Source organism: Filicampus tigris, chromosome 14 (assembly GCF_054856515.1).
Source record: "Filicampus tigris isolate MCC_2025a chromosome 14, RoL_Ftig_1.0, whole genome shotgun sequence".
Lineage (NCBI taxonomy): Eukaryota > Metazoa > Chordata > Actinopteri > Syngnathiformes > Syngnathidae > Filicampus > Filicampus tigris.
In genome coordinates this window covers 20337061-20354370 of record NC_141230.1, presented here as the reverse complement: position 1 = coordinate 20354370, position 17310 = coordinate 20337061, and the positions used below count along the sequence as shown (strand labels likewise).

The window sequence follows — 17310 nt, the reverse complement described above, 5'->3', positions numbered from 1 at the left end:
TGTTTTTGCCCATGAGGATGTGTGGTTCTTTTTGTTTTGTTTTTCATAATGATGGATTCCTTTCATGGCTTCATTCATGACTTTGCATTGCATGTGTGCTCGATTTGACTATGGAAGATATGAATGAACATGACTCAAACAGGAAGATGTTGAGTGAAGAGCACGTGAGCTGGTTATTGTTACTGTTATTCATGCATACACTCACTCATCATGTGATGCATTTCATTTTTTTATACGGTAAATCCTTATAACGTTATGCACTTCGTGTATCTCAAGGCTCGAACTAAGTAAGCAGTTTCACGTCGCAATTTCCACACTAGAGGGGGCAGCACAATGTCAACTGAATTGAAGCAAAATAAGTGGCAAAAACAGCTTGATTCTTTATATTGTATATAATCCTATCATTACTATGTTTGTATAATAGTACAGTTGTTATCCTTTTGGCTTTTCCCCTCGGGGGTCGCCACAGCGAATCAAGTGCATCAGTGTTTTTATCTTCTTTATCTCAAGGCACCACTCAACATTCTCTGTAATTTTAGAACATTTCAACCAAATAACGACAACTTTCTCCTGCTCACATCTTGACTTTTTTTGGGGGGCAATACAGTAGTACAAAAAAAACAACTTGAGCTTGTTGCAGAAGGGAGGGGCGAGTGCATGGCGAGCAGAGACGAGCGAGAAGAGAGGAGAGGAGAGTGAGGCTGAGGGGGAGACGCTCAGCGCTCACCGCTACCACGCCTCACTACCAACTTGGTCAGCCATATTGAGTACTAGGTGCGTATGTACGTGTGACTTTGTGACGAGTCTTACCCGTGTAGTGAGCTCCGTGTCCGGTCAGCGCCCTCGAAGCAGTGGGCTATTTTTGTCCGCCGTGTGGATATATAAAGCCGCGGCTCCCAGCTCAGGAGGAGGAGGAGGCGCAGAGTGGAGTGCTGGTGGCGGGGTGACAACACTCCATCGCAGGCAACCGTTTACCTTGACGCAGCGCGGACGAGCTGGTGAGTTCCAACCGGGGCTGGTTGTTTTTGTCAACTTTGGATATTTGTCGCTTCTTCGGCCTTTTCCGGCTCCGACTTGGAAGTCATTTTAGATGTGAGTGGGAAGCGGCAAGGTGTCACATTTGCCGCGGAGGTGAGGTGCGTCATTAGCGGCCAGGCTAATTAGTTTACCTCCCCGTACACAGGGGCATCTTCGGAGAACCTTGAATGCCTTGTCGCCGCATTGTAGCGCTTGCTCTTGCCTTGTTGCGATGCCATTTTAACGTGTGGGGCTCAAGTCGTTGAATGTTCACTGTGATGGTTATCAGAGTGTTTTGACTTCAGCAACTTTTTAGTCTCGAGACATACCTGGCTGCCCTCTTAGCTAGTGGCGGGGTGACAACACTGCTTGCCCTTAGCTACTTGCTCTGTGGTGGTCGCGTAGTAGCAAAAATCCCTCGTAGACATTCTTTACCTCAACACAGCGCTGTCTTTCTGGTGAGTCAAGCCGGGAGTTTATCCCCTTGTCAGTTTGAGCCATGTGTCTCTTCTTCGGCGTTTCCCAGTGCCGAATTTGCCGTCATTTTGGGGGAGAGGGAAGACTGACCGAGGTGTCACATTTGCCGCCGTGGTTAGGTGCGTCATTAGCCGCCAGGCTAATTAGTGACCCCCGCACACACTCAAGAGGCACCTCCGGGGTACGCTTAATGACTTGTAGCCGTATTCAGGAGCTGGCTCGTGTCTCGTTGAGATATTATGACGTGTGGCTCTTTTTATGTTCCTTTGTGATGGTCACAAGAGTGTTTTAAGCACCTTTTCGGTTTGGGGATCTACCTGGCTGCCTACTAGATTAGCTGGCGGCTACATCGATTGATGTTAACAGGACTGGCTATGACATGTTGAGGCACAGTAAAGGTAGCCCGAGTGCATTTATTCCAGTGAGTCATCTCCACTTCCCTTTTTAAAGCCGCTCTGAATCACTCGCATCATCCGCTATTTTAGCCCGTTTAGCACGTCACCAGCTGTCATTTAAACGCGGCAGTTAACTAGGCGTCACCGCCGTCAGCCAAGCCAGCCTTCTGTAGCCTCAAATCGAAGCGGTGAGTTTGAAAGCACGCCGATTGGCCAACTGACAGCGGAGGGGAGTTGTGATTGGCCACGACGCTTGTCGTTTACGTCGCGTTCGCCAGTGTCAAACCGAAGCAGTGAATTTTAAAGCACCGCTGATTGGACAATGGGGAGCGGGAAAGTATTTTGATTGGCTGCCTCCCCTTGCACAGTTCCTTGGCACCCCATGGTTAGTATGGAAATAGCAACTTTATTTTAGTATTTCTTGTAAAATTTTGACTTTGATACCTGTTTTTTCCGAGTAAAATGTTTATTCCTCCTGATGTTCTGACTTATTTTCTCAATAAATTGTTAGATTCCTCCCCTGTAAAAATAATTTTAAATTAAACTTTATAAAATTACAACTTTTTTCTCAAAATATCGTAAAATTATTGCTTTATTCTCATAAAATTACACAAATTTATTCGCACAAGAGTTTGATTTCATTGATTTGATTTCACTTGATTTATGTACAATTTTATTTAAGTATAATAGCATCATTATAAGTTTTAATATATCTATATTTTTGTAATATTCCTTATAAAATTATGACATTTGCCTTCTCATATTGAAACTTAATTCTTGCTCAATTTTGACTCTGTTCTTCACCTTTAAAAAAAATATATAAAGAGTAAAAGATAACCGTTTCCTCTAAAAATTACTATTCTAATCTCGTAAAATCGGAACCTTCTCCCATCATATTTTTATTCTGACTTAATTCTCGTAATTGCCTTGCTTGCATTTTGATTTGGTCCTATGCTTGTCACTCAAGCATTTTCCTGTTGGTCGCGCCTCCGCTAGGGACCAAATTACATTCATACACTCATTTGAGAAAGAGATTTGTTGCTTGTTCACTCAAGATAACTGTGCAGCTTGGTTTTAGATTTCTTTCTTGCTCTTTTCTTTTTGAAAAATTCTACATTTTATAGGCACATAAAAGGACTGTCAACTTATAAAGTTGCACATTTTAGAAAATAAAGTCATAATGTTATGGGGGGAACATAATTTTATGAATAGAAGGTCAAAACATATTGAAGTCAAAAAACTTTTTTAAAAATGCATATTTTTGAGAAAATGTTTACTTTTTCTTAAGTTGCACATTTTCAGAATAAAGTTGTAATTTTACGTTTTTTTCAGTTGCACTTTTAAAGGACGTCTAATATCATATTACAAGAAAAAAAAATTACTTTTTTTAATAAAGTTTTGCTCTCACAAGAAAAAAAATAGCAAATCTTGGGATTTTTTAAAGAAAATGTCATTCATTTTCAAGAATCAAGGAAAATACTTTAAAATGTTTTGAAATAAAGTTAGAATTCTGTGAGGAATAAACAATTTTTTCACAACGAATGGAGTCACAATATAAAAATAAAAAAGTCCGAATTTTTTTTATAAAACCGTATATTACAAGAAAAAGGAGTCACATTTTCAAGAATAGTGTTATTAGAAGAAGAAATCACAATGGTTTTGAGAGTAATGTCGGAACATTATGAGGGGAAAAAAGTGGCACAAAACCAACTATCTTGTGAACAGCTGTTTTTATCTCTTCTGGTGTTATGTCACCTTTACCGCTGTTATTTCCCTCAAGTTGCCCACTTATTTCACGCCTTTTCAGGTGTCTCTGTTAGCTACACAAATTCTATTGTCAAGTTTGATTTTTCAAACCGTTATTCAAAGTCAAACACTAACAACAAAACCTTCTTTTCCTTTTTACTGTTGCTAGAAAAGAGTCGCACTCTCCCTTCCCAATATCAAAGTGTATATGCTTATAGAAGAAAATTTGCTTTGTTTAGAAATATATTCATAATCACGGTCACAGTGTCACTGTTAAGACTGCGTTTTGTATATCTATGCCAAAGTTGAAGCAGGAAGTGTCAACGGAAATGAAAAATGCTTCGTGTCAGGACTTATCTTAACTGTGAGGTCCCTCATACGCTGTTGCCGCCCCACAAGCTATTCTATATGCAACAGATTTGTCATGAACAAATGCTTGAAATATGATGTCAAATTACAAAAAAAAAAAATGTTGACTGATTTTGAAATAGTATGACATTGTTCCTTTTAAAATAAAAATACTTTTTCCGTGACATGATTTTTTTTTCCTCCTTTAAATTCCAACTTTAATCCTTCAAAAAATGACTATTCTCAAAAAAGTATGTTAAGATTTTTTTTTTCTAGGATATATTGTTTATTCTCATCACAAATGTAAAATCATAACTTTTTTCCCCTCATATTTGCACTTTTTTTTTCCTGATAAATGACAAAAACATACTTTCAATGTTCTCTTCGTTGTATAATTATAATTCTATGTTTTGCTTTGAATATTTTAAAGCACTTTGAGTTGCATTTTTATGTATGAAAAGTGCTATATAAATAAAATGTGATTGATTGATTGATTGATTGATATAACTCTCAATCGTCCTTGTTTTTATTATATATAACGTTAGGTCATTCCATTTATGAGGTAGCGTGCTTCCGATCATAGACGCCCGGTGGTTCAACAAACGCACACATTGATCCACCGTGGCCATTGTAGGTGTTTGTTGCCATAAAGCCTAGACCATTAAAATGATTAAAATGTACCGTGTGCAATCACATTCACTGTGTTGGATGCGGAACAAAGCCGATTGACGACGTCATTCCAGCCAAGTGGTAACAAAGCGAGTGGGTGCTATAAAATTATACCGGCCTATGTCTAGTCTGTATCTTCCTCCTGCTGCAGGTACAGTAATTGTATACAGTGAACTGAAAGGTTTCCTGTTGGGAATTCGACGCAATGATTGAAAATGTGCATTTTTACCATCTTACTGAAAGAAATCCCTGGATGAAAGGGCTTGAGAGCTCGAGACATTTTGTGCTGTATGAAAAGAGAAATTCTTAGGCCTACTCAGCCAATGTACAAGAAAATGCTAACCTAGCTAACATTTTAGCCCCCCAAAAAATGACAACAAAATAACATCATGTCATCTGTAGCATACAGAGAAGCCGACATGGTCTCCTGTTCTAGGTCACGTTTACCTTCAGGACTTGTCCTAAAAGCGACGTAATGATTGCAAGATGTCAAATTGAAGTCAGTGTCCTTAATTCCGGAAGCCTGGATGGGATTATAGAAATGACACGATCCATTTTAATATGTAAATCCTCTTGCAATGAAAATGTAGGAAAGTTTAAGATGAAAGTGTGACCTACATTAGCTGTACAACTCTTTTGGTAACGTTCCAACCTTAAAGTGTTATGTTTCACTATTAAGGCCATTTCTGTGTTTTGTCGTCCGTAGGAAGACTGAGGACGACTTTTCTCTTTTCTCAGCACGAGAGGACGGGCAGAGAGACGATGAAGATGCCCAAGCCGGTGAGTTTTTCAATCAATTTCATAAAGTTGAAAGCCCAAAAGTCACTCAAGTGGACATACGACGTTTCCATCAAATTATGGCAATGTGGAAGTTTACGTTATGTAAAAAGTCAAAAATAGCAACAATATGGATGTAAAAATCCCCTTAATGTGGACTTGAAAGGGCACAATAGCAACAACGTGGACATCATGGTACTGGTCAGAAAGTGGACATGAATTTATTTGCATAGCAACAATGTGGACATACAATGTCCCAAGTAGCCCTAAAGTGGACATAAAAAGTTTTCATGTTTCATGTTTTCAATGTAGAAATCATGGTAAAGTGGACATACAAAGTATTCAGCAAATTACAACAATGTGGACGTTCCCTATATCTAAAGAGCATTAATGGACGTAGAACGGTTTTCCTTTTCTTTTATTTATTTACTCATGCAATCATTTCTTTATTATTCATACGAGTGTGAATAATATCCACAAAGAACGAGAAAGGCTGTTGTCAGAATTGGGGGAAGGAAAAGCAAGTGAGAGAGAAGCACTTTGTTGAAGTCCACTTGCCGTATCCAATACCACCTTGAGGGGAAAACTCGGGAGGCTGGTTACATTATCCCCCGTGCCCCCCGACGCAAACACACGGGGACCTTTCACTGCCTCCTCTGTGCATTGTGGCGCCCTGCAGCCACGCTTGTTAAAAAACACATCTACTAGCTTAGCTTTGTTAGCTGCGTATCAGGCCATTAAAACGGCGCCAGTGCGCTGCGGCGCCCCCTAATGTCGTCTTTTAATGCTGTTTGTCTGCCGATGTTCAAAGGCCCTCAGTGTCCTGCAAAAACGAAAACCCAACCAAGATGAAATACCTCACCTCATGGCAAAATATTCTTGTTGTTTGTCTACCGGGATATTTAGAGCATGTTACTTGCTTCAAGTATTTTTGATGGAAAAATCACAAGTTATTACGCAGCAAAAACTGTCTTAAAAAGCAAGGCAAAAAAAGGTAGTGAAATGAGGAATAACTCATTCGAGCAAAATTATTTGTCAATACCACTGGAAAATTTGTAAGATTTTTTTCAAACAAATAAGGTAACAAACACAGGACCTCCCCAGAAGTAGGTTCAATTATTTATTATTTATTACACTGTCATTCGTCACCAGAGCCCGTCATCCACATCATAGTCTGCACTGAAAGCAAACCATACAGTAATACCTCACAAAAGAAAATGACTGTGGTGTGGTTACATCATCTTTCCCCTTTCAAATGCTTTCCAAAGGTCTCTTAGCCATGCATGATGCAATCAATAAAACCACGTACTGAGTAAGGTGAATAGACAGAAATTAATCCGCACGCCTTTACCTTCGTGGCTGACCTGTTTCTTCTGCTGCAAAGCATTACAGTGGTGCAGTTTCAAGAAAACTAGCTTACTCACATTTAACCCAAAAAATCCATGTTTTATTGTATTAAAAAAAACATCCAGACTTTCAGTCTTGAGGTGACATAATGCCGCTCGGCTCCCGCTAGTTTTACAACAGACAATTCAAGTGTTCGTGAGAGTTGATAGAGTTGTTCTCAAACTATTTTCAACACTCCAAATAACAAAAATAACAGATATGATGTGGGGACAGACCATTAGTATCTATTTGTGAAAAATGCAAACTTGACCATATTTGGACTTACGAGGTTTCCTGATTCTTAAATATTTTCCTTGTACTGTATTAGTATAGATCCACATTTTAGTTCAATTAAGATATTATGTACTTATTTGAAAAAAAAAATCTTGTCAAATGTTTTTGTTCTATTCTCAGATCATTTGACTTGAATTAAGTAATGTATTCATTTTTTCTTCTTGTTTTTGCAGTGTAGTGTGTGCACTCGCATACCCAATTTAATGACCGCGCCTCGTCCCCGCTTATCTTAATCTCATGTTTCATTTATTATAAAGCCTGCGAGCGTCCCACAATGCAACGCTTGACACACACACACACACACACGAGAGCAACTTGATCGTTTCCTCATGCTTACGTGATGCGGCCGGCAAACAGAGCTGATGCAACGCAGAGGCGTTCACTTGTACGGTGTGTTGCCGCATCCCATAGAAAAGCGTTTTGTATATTAGGTGTGTAAATGATACAGCCTAAAAAAAAAACGACACCCTGAGGGAAGTCAAATGGTGCAGGAGAATCTGAAAGACATATTGATGTTTTTCTATGGTTGCACGTACCATAGCTATCTTACTGAAATGAGAACAAAGTTGTAGTATTGAGCGAAAAAGGCTGTAAAGTAAGGAGAAAAAAGTCGTAATGGTATCAAAAATAAAGTGTCACATTTGCCACGTCACAAGGAAAAAACAAGGTGGATAAAATTGAAACAAAAAAAAAATGTACATACATTTTGCCCCCTGAAAATGATAGTTATAGTTACATGCAAAAAACATCTATATATTAAGAATAGATTCTTATCATCATTTTACATAAAAACATTCAAATATTGTCATAAAAAAGTTACATTTCACATTTTTAAAAGACCCAAATACTGTGAGATAAAAATAAAATACCACCTGAAATAGTAGTCATTTTATGCACATTTGAAAAAAAAATTAGGAGAAAAAATGTTAACATTTTTCACCCCCAAAAAACGGGTTGTACTTTACATTTTTATAAAATCGAGATATTCTGAGGCAAAAGTCTTGTAATTTATGGAAATAAAGCTGAAATGATGCGTGCGTGTGTGTGAGGATGAGGTGAAGAAGTTCGCCGCCCGCTGCCCTTCCAGGCCTGCTAACCAGCTTAGCGGCAAAGAGCTTTTAATTATGGCTGTCTGAGTCTGGACACGGACACGCACAAACAGTGTCGCTAGGCGGTCCTGCTGCTGCTGCTGCACACAAACACAAAACACGCACAGCGTTGGCCTACATTGTTACGAGGCAGGAAGGCTCTCGAGAAAGCTGCCACCACAAAATGGAGACTCGTCTTGTGTCTCCACCTCAATATTCTTCAGTGGCCCCTTGGGCTGACTTTATTGTGCTTCTCGCAGTCTGGAAGTGGTCAACCCCGTAAAACAATCTGGATAATCCGGCCTGGGCCGCCTGGCAGCGTCTGTCCGGCGACATCTTGCGCTGTGCTCCGGATTAGCCACGATGGGGCGTTGCAAGAAGTCGTGCACTCGCGACACTTCAAATGGTTTCAAGTTTAGCTCACTGGCCGTTTGATTGCCACGCGTTTAGGCGGCAGTCTAGTCGGGTCTGGATTAATGCAGCCCTCCGGCGACTGGTGTCGTAATATTACAAGAATCAAGTTGTGATTTTATGAGGGAGAAAAATAATTTGCAATGCTGCGGAAGGAGAAAAATGGCCATAATTTTACGAGCAAAGCATCACGATTTGACGAGACGCGTGGTAAATTGCTTTGTTCTGACAATAAAATCGTTAATATTGTTTATGGTCATTTCTTTTTGACGGGCCTGAATGAATAAATTCCTCCCCGAGTAGCCCCATCCAATGCAGCCATCAATGCTTGACGTATTCTTTGTTTGCATACGGTGGAAACCTTATCAACAAACTGCAGCCTTGCATGCGCACACTGACCTCAGAGACAACGTATGGCCCCGTTGTCTCTCACGCACAAATGTGTGTGCGTGTGCGTGCATGCCAAACCTGTTTTGTGTTTTATTACTTTTGATTTTGTCAACCTTTTGTCATGCAGACGAACGTCCGTGTTACCACCATGGATGCTGAGCTGGAGTTTGCCATCCAGCCCAACACAACAGGCAAGCAGCTCTTTGACCAGGTGAGATGCGCACGCACACGCGCGCACACACACACTTCACTTTTGTGAAATGGGTCCATATAAGAATGAAAATCATCATGATTGAAGTTATCGTCATCATTTGACTTTCTTTTTGTAAACGTTGAATTTTCCACTTGTAATTTTATCTTTTCATTCTACATTTAAATGTATTTTTTGTAAAAGTACAACCTTAACTCACAACATTTTGATGTTTTGTACATAATTAATTTTGTCATTATTCTAGAAATGGCAAATGTAAAATGGCAACCTTTTCACAATATTTTCATGTAAAATTATATGTTATTGTGCTATATTATTTTTTTTTTCAAATTTAAAAAAAGAACATTTTCTCGTACTATTTAGATTTCTTTTCATGCAAAATTACATTTTTCTTGTGCTATTAATTGAATTCATGTAAAATTACACATTTTTCTAATGAAATTGTTATCAACAAAACTACAACCTTATAATAATATGATGATTTATTAATGGATTATAAAAAAATTTCTCAATATTTAATTATTACTTATTTAAAATGAACAAATATTTTTTGTAAAATTGTAACTTAAAATTACAACCATTTCTCATAGTATTTTATCTAAAAAAAATCATCTAAAATTGTGAACTTTTTTTGTACTGTAAAAATTTGTTTTAAAAAAAAAAAAAGACAACTTTTTCCTCATAGATTTCACATAGAAGTACCTGTCCTCATAGTTTGAATTTCATCCCAAAAAATCTTTAAAACAAAAGTGCAAAATTACACCTTTTTTATTTTTTCATAACCCATCCATCTATTTTGGTTGTTCTCACGCACATTCATACCAAAGAACAATTGCTTAGTCTTCAGTAACCCCAACATGGATGTGTTTAGAATGTGGGCAAAATTGGAGTGCCTGCAGCATGTGGGCAACATGCAAACTCCACCCAGGAAGCCAGAAGCCCGGAATCGAACCCCAAACCTCAGAACTGAAAGGCGGATGTGCTAACTACTCGTCTGCCGCGCTGCCTTAGAATGAATACTGTGTAAAAACACAACATTTTGTCATCAAACAGTATTTTGATGTTTTTGATCTTCAAATTCTGTCCCGTTTCTGGTAATATTACATACACAACACACAATGAGGTGTGCTTTTACTTATTTTTTTTGTCTTCTTCAAAAGAATCCTTCCTTGGGAGTCATCTTTTGTTGTTGCATCAAAGCAAAGGCGGCACTGGCAATGTGTGCCAGTAGGTGCTTGGGTCGCGTCTGGTTCTGTCTAATACGAGACTGACAAAGATGTCTTTGTGCCGATATATATATGTGTGTGTGTGTGTGTGTGCGTGTTAAAGGGAGGCTTTCAGCATTGTTCCGGGCCTGAAAGGTTTCGGTGATGCAGAGGAAGGAAAACAAATGAAAGGGAAGGCTTTGGCTTCTTTATGGGTTCTGCTTTTCATAAGCAGGTCACACAGCCGATTGGCACAAGTGTCTGTGACAATGCTTGTCATCTTAAATCAGCCATTAACTGATCCGGTTCCTCGTTAAGACCTCTGACATAAGCAGCTGTCATCATGTCTGCTTTTGAGACTTGTCATTTAATGCCGCTTTCATAATCTGCTTCTTCGGGGCCTCCGAGCTAACTGTCTTCACGTTCAAATTCACAAGTCCAACAAAATCAAGCGCCGGTAGTTAAAGTTCAGGGGGGAACCTTTCTCCATTTGCTTTACAAATGCCCTTGACTGATGTTTTGGAAAATTTATGATCCATAATTATTGAATGCATCTTGGTAAGGTAGTGACCCCGCACAATCGAGGAAGCATATTCTGAGGTTCCAAGCTAATTTCGTTACTTTGAAAAATGAAATTCAAGACTAACAAATTGGGTTGTTGTTTTTTTGTACAGTCGCATTAGCAAAAATGTTTGACCATGTGAAATAGGGGAACTGCACTCCAGTCACTGTGAAAACGTCTGATGATTTGGAAAATTCAGGACCAATAATCGATAATCCATCCGTGTACTGTAGTCCCCTGCACAATCAAGGCAGCAGATTCTCAACTTCCAAGTTCATTTCCATTGACTATACAAACTTCAAAAAAATAACACCCACTTGTTCTGCAGGTGGTGAAGACGGTTGGCCTGAGGGAGGTTTGGTTCTTCGGCCTTCAGTACATCGACAGCAAAGGCTACGTCACGTGGCTGAAGCTCAACAAGAAGGTGAGTGACACCGAAAACCCCCGAAGGCAACACGACCCTAAAGGCGTCACTGTATGGTGGGTTAATTTCTTTTTTTTTTTTTTTTTCCCTTCACCCAGGTGACGCAGCAGGACGTGAAAAAGGAGAACCCTTTGCAGTTCAAGTTCAGGGCAAAGTTCTTTCCAGAGGACGTCTCGGAGGAGCTCATCCAGGAGATCACGCAGAGGTTGTTCTTCCTTCAGGTACTCTTGGGTTTTTCCCGACTCGAATTGAGGCGAAGCTCGTACCATTCCGAGCACGCCGTACGCAGTTGGGCAAATCAAGTGCCTGCCACATGTTGCTTACCTCCACTGCCAGTTGGAAGCTTACTGACAAAACTAAAAAGTGACCACATAACTTTGTCCCGCGGACATGAGTTAGCTGAATGCTAACTCGCAATGTGAAATTCCATCGACGGGTTAAAGAAACTAGCATCAATATTGCAGCAGTTTGGTCTCTCCTTTTCTTGTGGGGAAATTGTCTTAAGGTTGGATGTGTTTTTAAGCAATGTCTGCCATCTAGTGGTCAAGACTATTATTACAACTTAAAACGGCTCTGCTTCAGTATTTTTTATTTTTTTTCAAAAATTAATAAAGGATTTCTTATTAAAAACATTTTAACACATTTGGGGGGGGCGAAGCAGATTAATGGCATGTTATACTTCATTTGAGAAAAAGTTTAAAAATAAACACATTCAAACACATATTAAAAAAGAGCAAAAGCAATGGATAACACAAAATATTGTTTTAACAGTGTACCAATCCTAGGTGGAGGTGGCCACCTCCAAATTTTATAATGCGGCAAAAACCCTGGACCGGACTCAGCCGCAACATGTTCTATTTTGATCCATGCAGGTGAAGGAAGCCCTCTTAAACGACGACAACTACTGCCCCCCCGAGACCGCCGTCCTCTTGGCCTCCTACGCCGTCCAGGCCAAGTTTGGCGACCACAACAAGGACGTGCACAAGTCCGGCTACCTGGCGGCCGACCGCCTGCTGCCACAGAGGTACCGACGCGCAGTTGTCTTTGATGACGATGATTGAGGCCTTTTGTCGTCACGGTGACGTCTTCTCTTCTTTGTCTGGGGTGGCAGAGTTCTGGAGCAACACAAGCTGACAAAGGAGCAGTGGGAGGACAGAATTCAGACCTGGCACGAGGAACACCGCAGCATGCTCAGGTGGCTGCTACGTACAACATCAAAGATGATCTCAATATGAGACATCAGCGGTACAAACTGTAGATATGGTGCACACTAGATATATAAGACTGTAAAGGTGGTACATTAGTACACATACATAAAGTATGATGTAATTTTGTGAGTACTGTATTGCATTTTTTTTGTAAATATGGTGCAGTAGAGGTGTATAGCTATGAATGACTAGCTATGATGCCTTTAATATGTAAATACGGTACATTGTAAGTGTACAATACAGTGAATATGTTTAAATTGTACAATGAATTACTGCATACAATGTAATTATGATACATTAGAGGTGTATTGACATTAAATATGATGTAGATGTGACACATTACAGGTGTATACCATTACATAACATAAAATGGTATATTAGACTGAGGTACATTTATTGAATATTAAAAAATGACATGCTTTAGAAGTGTATAGATTAAATATGTGCATATGGTAGTGTACACTAATGGTACATACATTGAGGTGTATAGGATGAGCAGTACAGATATGGATGGATGGAAATAAATAGAAGCAATATGATGGAGCACACAAAATGGTGGAAACAAGGTTTGCGTGTGTGTGTGCAGGGAGGACGCCATGATGGAGTACCTGAAGATTGCTCAAGACCTGGAGATGTATGGCGTCAACTACTTTGAGATTAAGAACAAGAAGGGCACCGAGCTGTGGCTAGGCGTCGACGCCCTCGGGCTCAACATCTACGAGCACGAAGACAAGTAACCGCAAACAGATTTTGAAAAAAATCACTCCTTTGAGAATCACTTATGTAGTGCATTGACCTTCACAGATTGTATGTCAAGGCAATACAAGGCACTCTGTTTTCATTTTTCATTTTGACCCTAACTGCTGCGTTTTAGTGCCACCTGCAATGATGGCATTTATGTGGCTACATTGCCCCCCAGTGGTGAGTAAGGGTACTAGCTGGATGCCAATGACGATGTTGTTTTTAGCATTTTCTCAAATATTTGTATTAATATTTTTTTGTGCGCGCTATAACTATATTGGTGACAGTGGAAAAAGAAGACGTGTAGTTTATACACTTTATAATTACTATTTGTTACAGGAAAAGGGAGTCGAACTAAATATTGACTGACTTTTAATGTTATGTATTTTAATGGTTCAATATCCACCAGGTCACATTTCTCCTGCGAAAGCTTTGGTCTACCAACAAAAGCTTTTCAAATGAAGGCCTTGCTTATCGTCAGCAGTGATATTTAATTTCCTTTTATGCAGCCCATCAACAATATTTTCAAAACATTGCTTGTAATTTACAGAAAGAAGAGGCCTCACTCTTTAAATAATTTAACAATTAGGCCTCTTTGAATCTATAGCTGTTCTCAAAAAAAACAAAACAAATAAAAAACATTCTACAACAGTTAGACGTAACTGTTCATTTTTACATTTTTTTTTCTATCCTGAAGATATAAATAATGACAATATTTTCTTCAGGTTGTCGCCCAAGATCGGCTTCCCATGGAGCGAAATCCGAAACATCTCCTTCAACGACAAGAAGTTTGTCATCAAGCCCATCGACAAGAAAGCGCCCGTGAGTACCTTTAGTATTCTTCTGATTACATTTCTGATTATTGTATTCGAAGAAACCTCTAAATGTGTGCGCTGCAGGACTTTGTGTTCTATGCGCCGCGCTTGCGCATCAACAAGCGCATCCTGGCGCTGTGCATGGGCAACCACGAGCTGTACATGCGGCGCAGAAAGCCCGACACCATCGAGGTGCAGCAGATGAAGGCTCAGGCCCGGGAGGAAAAACATCACAGGCAGATGGAGAGGTACAACAACGCTTCTTACCACTGGAGAAGGGCATGCTATTTCAACTAAACTCTTTGTTTATTTTGTTGAATACCAGTAATATAAATCAAAATGATAATAATTCAATTGTCCATGAATTTGAGCATTACTGATTTGTTTTGACCCTATTTAGTTCATTTTGAAATGTATTTAAAGTATTTTAAGATTATTCAACTGTCTTTTGTTTCATTTTATTTTTGTATTCATTTGGGGGCATTTTATTTCACACATTTCTTTATTTTTTTATTTACTTCTAACAGATTTTAAATGACATTTGTGTCATTTTAAATTTCACATACTTTTCAAAATACCGATGTGTATAACATATTTTTAGAATTTTATCAATGACAATTTTTATTGAGTGGCATTTTCATTTATATCATATTTGTGTCATTTTGCAGATTTTTTTTTTTTTTTACTACTGACATTTGTTTTTAATTAATGGAATTTTATGCATTTTTAATGAATATACATTGCTTGAATAATTAAGGGATTAAAACTCTTTACTCATTAACGATAACAATAAATTTGATGTATATAAAAGGTCCACAAATAATGGGTTAACTTAACTTAATAACATGAAGAAGTTAACTTAATAGGTTAACGATAATTGTTATTAAAGATAAAATATGATGTATGAACATTTGAGTTCCTTAATGGACCACTTCATCAATGAATTCCCGTTTTAATGATCATAGTGCTGATGAAAGTAAATACATACATGCCTATTTGTTCAATTACATTTCAAAAACGACAACCAACCGTTGCTTTGGTCATATGAAGGAGGCAGTGTTGCATCACACTGTGTGGTTGTTACTTGATGTCACGTCCTTGATCGCCCTGGTCCAGAGCGCAGCTGGAGAACGAGAAGAAGAAGCGCGAGCACGCCGAGAAGGAGAAGCAGCGAATGGAGCGCGAGAAGGACGAGCTGATGGAGCGTCTGCGCAACATCGAGGAGCAGACGCAGCGGGCGCAGAAAGAACTGGAGGAGCAGACCCGCAAGGCCCTGGAGCTGGAACAGGAGAGGAAGCGGGCCAAGGAGGAAGCCCAGCGTCTGGACAAGGACAGGAGGGCCGCCGAGGAGGCCAAGGCCGCCCTCGCGCAGAAGGCCGCCGACCAGATGAAGAACCAGGAACAGCTGGTACTCGCCTTTTTACGCCGCTGCAGCCATTGATGTATCATCAATATTTTGTCCCATCCGTAATCGGCGCACTATAGCGAGGGCTAAGGCTACGTACGATACAAGGCTACAAGAGTGATCTTTTTCTTCATTTAAACTAGGGCCTAACCGAAAAGGTTGGTTTTTTTTGAGGCTGATGCCGATTTCGGTATTTAAAAAAAAACAAAAAACATTTAATGACATCATACCATGACAACAATCTTTCGTCCTAATGATAGTGCTAATGTGATTTGATTGACAGGCTGCTGAATTAGCCGAGTTCACTGCCAAAATCTCTCTGCTGGAAGAAGCCAAGAGGAAAAAGGAGGAAGACGCCACCGAATGGCAGCACAAAGTAAAACTTGGCAACACTAACATCATAACTTTAAAGGTCCCATGTTTAAAAAAACAACAACACATTTTTGGGGGGGGTTGCAAGCTCATTTGAGCTTGAAATGAAGAGGAAGAACTTTTTCAAGCTATTTTTCGTTGATTTTGAACGTTTCTCTTGCTCATAAATATTCAACAATATTCCATATTTAAATGAGCTTTGGACCTATGTTCTCCTTAATTTGAAATGGGAAAATAGCTTTCCTCTGATTGGTTATTTCTTGATAAGTGTGCATCCTGTGGCAACCATGTGCCCTCATTGTGTTGGCTCCGTCGGCGGAATACCGGCAGGCTGCGGTGCACTCCTGAGGCGACCGCGGCAAGACGACGGCCCCGGGTGTCAAACTTCAACCATGTCACAGACTCATGTTGACCTATGTCAGACATAAAACTGTGGCGGGGGTTGTGGATGTATTTCGGTGGTATGGAAACTTTGAATCAAAAAACATCCTAATTACGTCCCCGCTTCCTCCCACTCAGGCAATTGTGGCGCAGGAAGATTTGGAGAGGACACGGGAGGAACTGCGGGCGGCCATGACTTCACCCACCGTAGCGCCGCACGAGCAGGACGAGCACGACGAGAGCAACGGGGAGGCCAGTGCCGAGCTCTTCAGCGACGGAATCAGCAGCCAGCGCAGCGAAGAGGACAGAGTCACCGAGGCGCACAAGAACCAGCGTGTCAAGAAGCAGCTGCAGGTCGGGGGGGATGGCGGGTGTAGAGCGACAAAAAAAAAAAACAGTGCATAAAGAAAAAACAATGTTTTATAGGTTTGAAAGTCATGTTTTTTTTTTTTAATTCCCCGGCCTTCTTTCCTCTCAGGCTCTGAGCTCCGAGCTGGCGGAGGCTCGCGACGACAGCAAGAACACGGCCAACGACGTCCTTCACGCCGAGAACGTGCGAGCGGGCCGCGACAAGTACAAGACGCTGCGGCAGATCCGGCAGGGTAACACCAAGCAGCGCGTCGACGAGTTTGAGTCCATGTGAGGGCAGCGCACAAGGAAAGCTCAAGCGGAGACTCTCGCTTGCGCCTCGCCAAAGATCCGCCAATCTCCCAAGAAAAACAAGAGCGTCTTTTTACCGGCCGACAAAATGGCCGACTCTAAAGCGGATGACTCTAAAGCTTTAATGTCGCTTGCACACTTTCATTTCCGCCATTTTCTTTCTGCCTCGCGTCCTTTTCAGCCATTTTGTTTGCCGTGTAGGATTCTCTTGCGTTTCACTTTGCTTTTTCTTCATGTGGCTCATCAGCTGACCAGTAAACACAAGAAAACAAAACTCAACAGTCTTGAGCCTTTTTGTGCCCCTTTGCTCCATTTCTCTCTAGTCTCT

General features: G+C 40.3%; 2 protein-coding genes across 5 annotated transcripts in view; one reads left to right on the top strand and one right to left on the bottom strand.

Annotated features, from left to right (window-relative positions):
* rnf17 (ring finger protein 17) overlaps window positions 1-2044 on the bottom strand; it is an 85017-nt gene extending 82973 nt beyond the window's left edge. For both annotated transcript variants that reach the window (XM_086052346.1, XM_086052347.1), the window contains exon 1: window positions 811-2044. The gene's annotated coding sequence lies outside the window, so the exon portion shown is untranslated. The remainder of the gene's footprint in view (window positions 1-810) is intronic.
* LOC147136762 (radixin-like) lies at window positions 651-17261 on the top strand. Of its 3 annotated transcripts, none has more exons than XM_086052358.1 (14): window positions 651-774; window positions 5359-5432; window positions 9126-9209; window positions 11305-11400; window positions 11499-11621; window positions 12273-12424; window positions 12512-12595; window positions 13195-13341; window positions 14075-14171; window positions 14249-14412; window positions 15281-15572; window positions 15853-15945; window positions 16461-16676; window positions 16801-17261. In XM_086052358.1, the coding sequence occupies exons 2-14, from the start codon at window positions 5415-5417 to the stop codon at window positions 16963-16965; spliced, it is 1731 nt and encodes a 576-aa protein (XP_085908484.1). In that variant the 5' UTR covers window positions 651-774; window positions 5359-5414; the 3' UTR covers window positions 16966-17261. The 3 variants fall into 3 exon arrangements, with proteins under 3 accessions (XP_085908484.1, XP_085908483.1, XP_085908485.1); XM_086052357.1 differs by having other exon boundaries at window positions 677-998; XM_086052359.1 differs by lacking the exon at window positions 651-774 and adding an exon at window positions 1303-1475.
* Window positions 17262-17310: the final 49 nt, after the last annotated feature.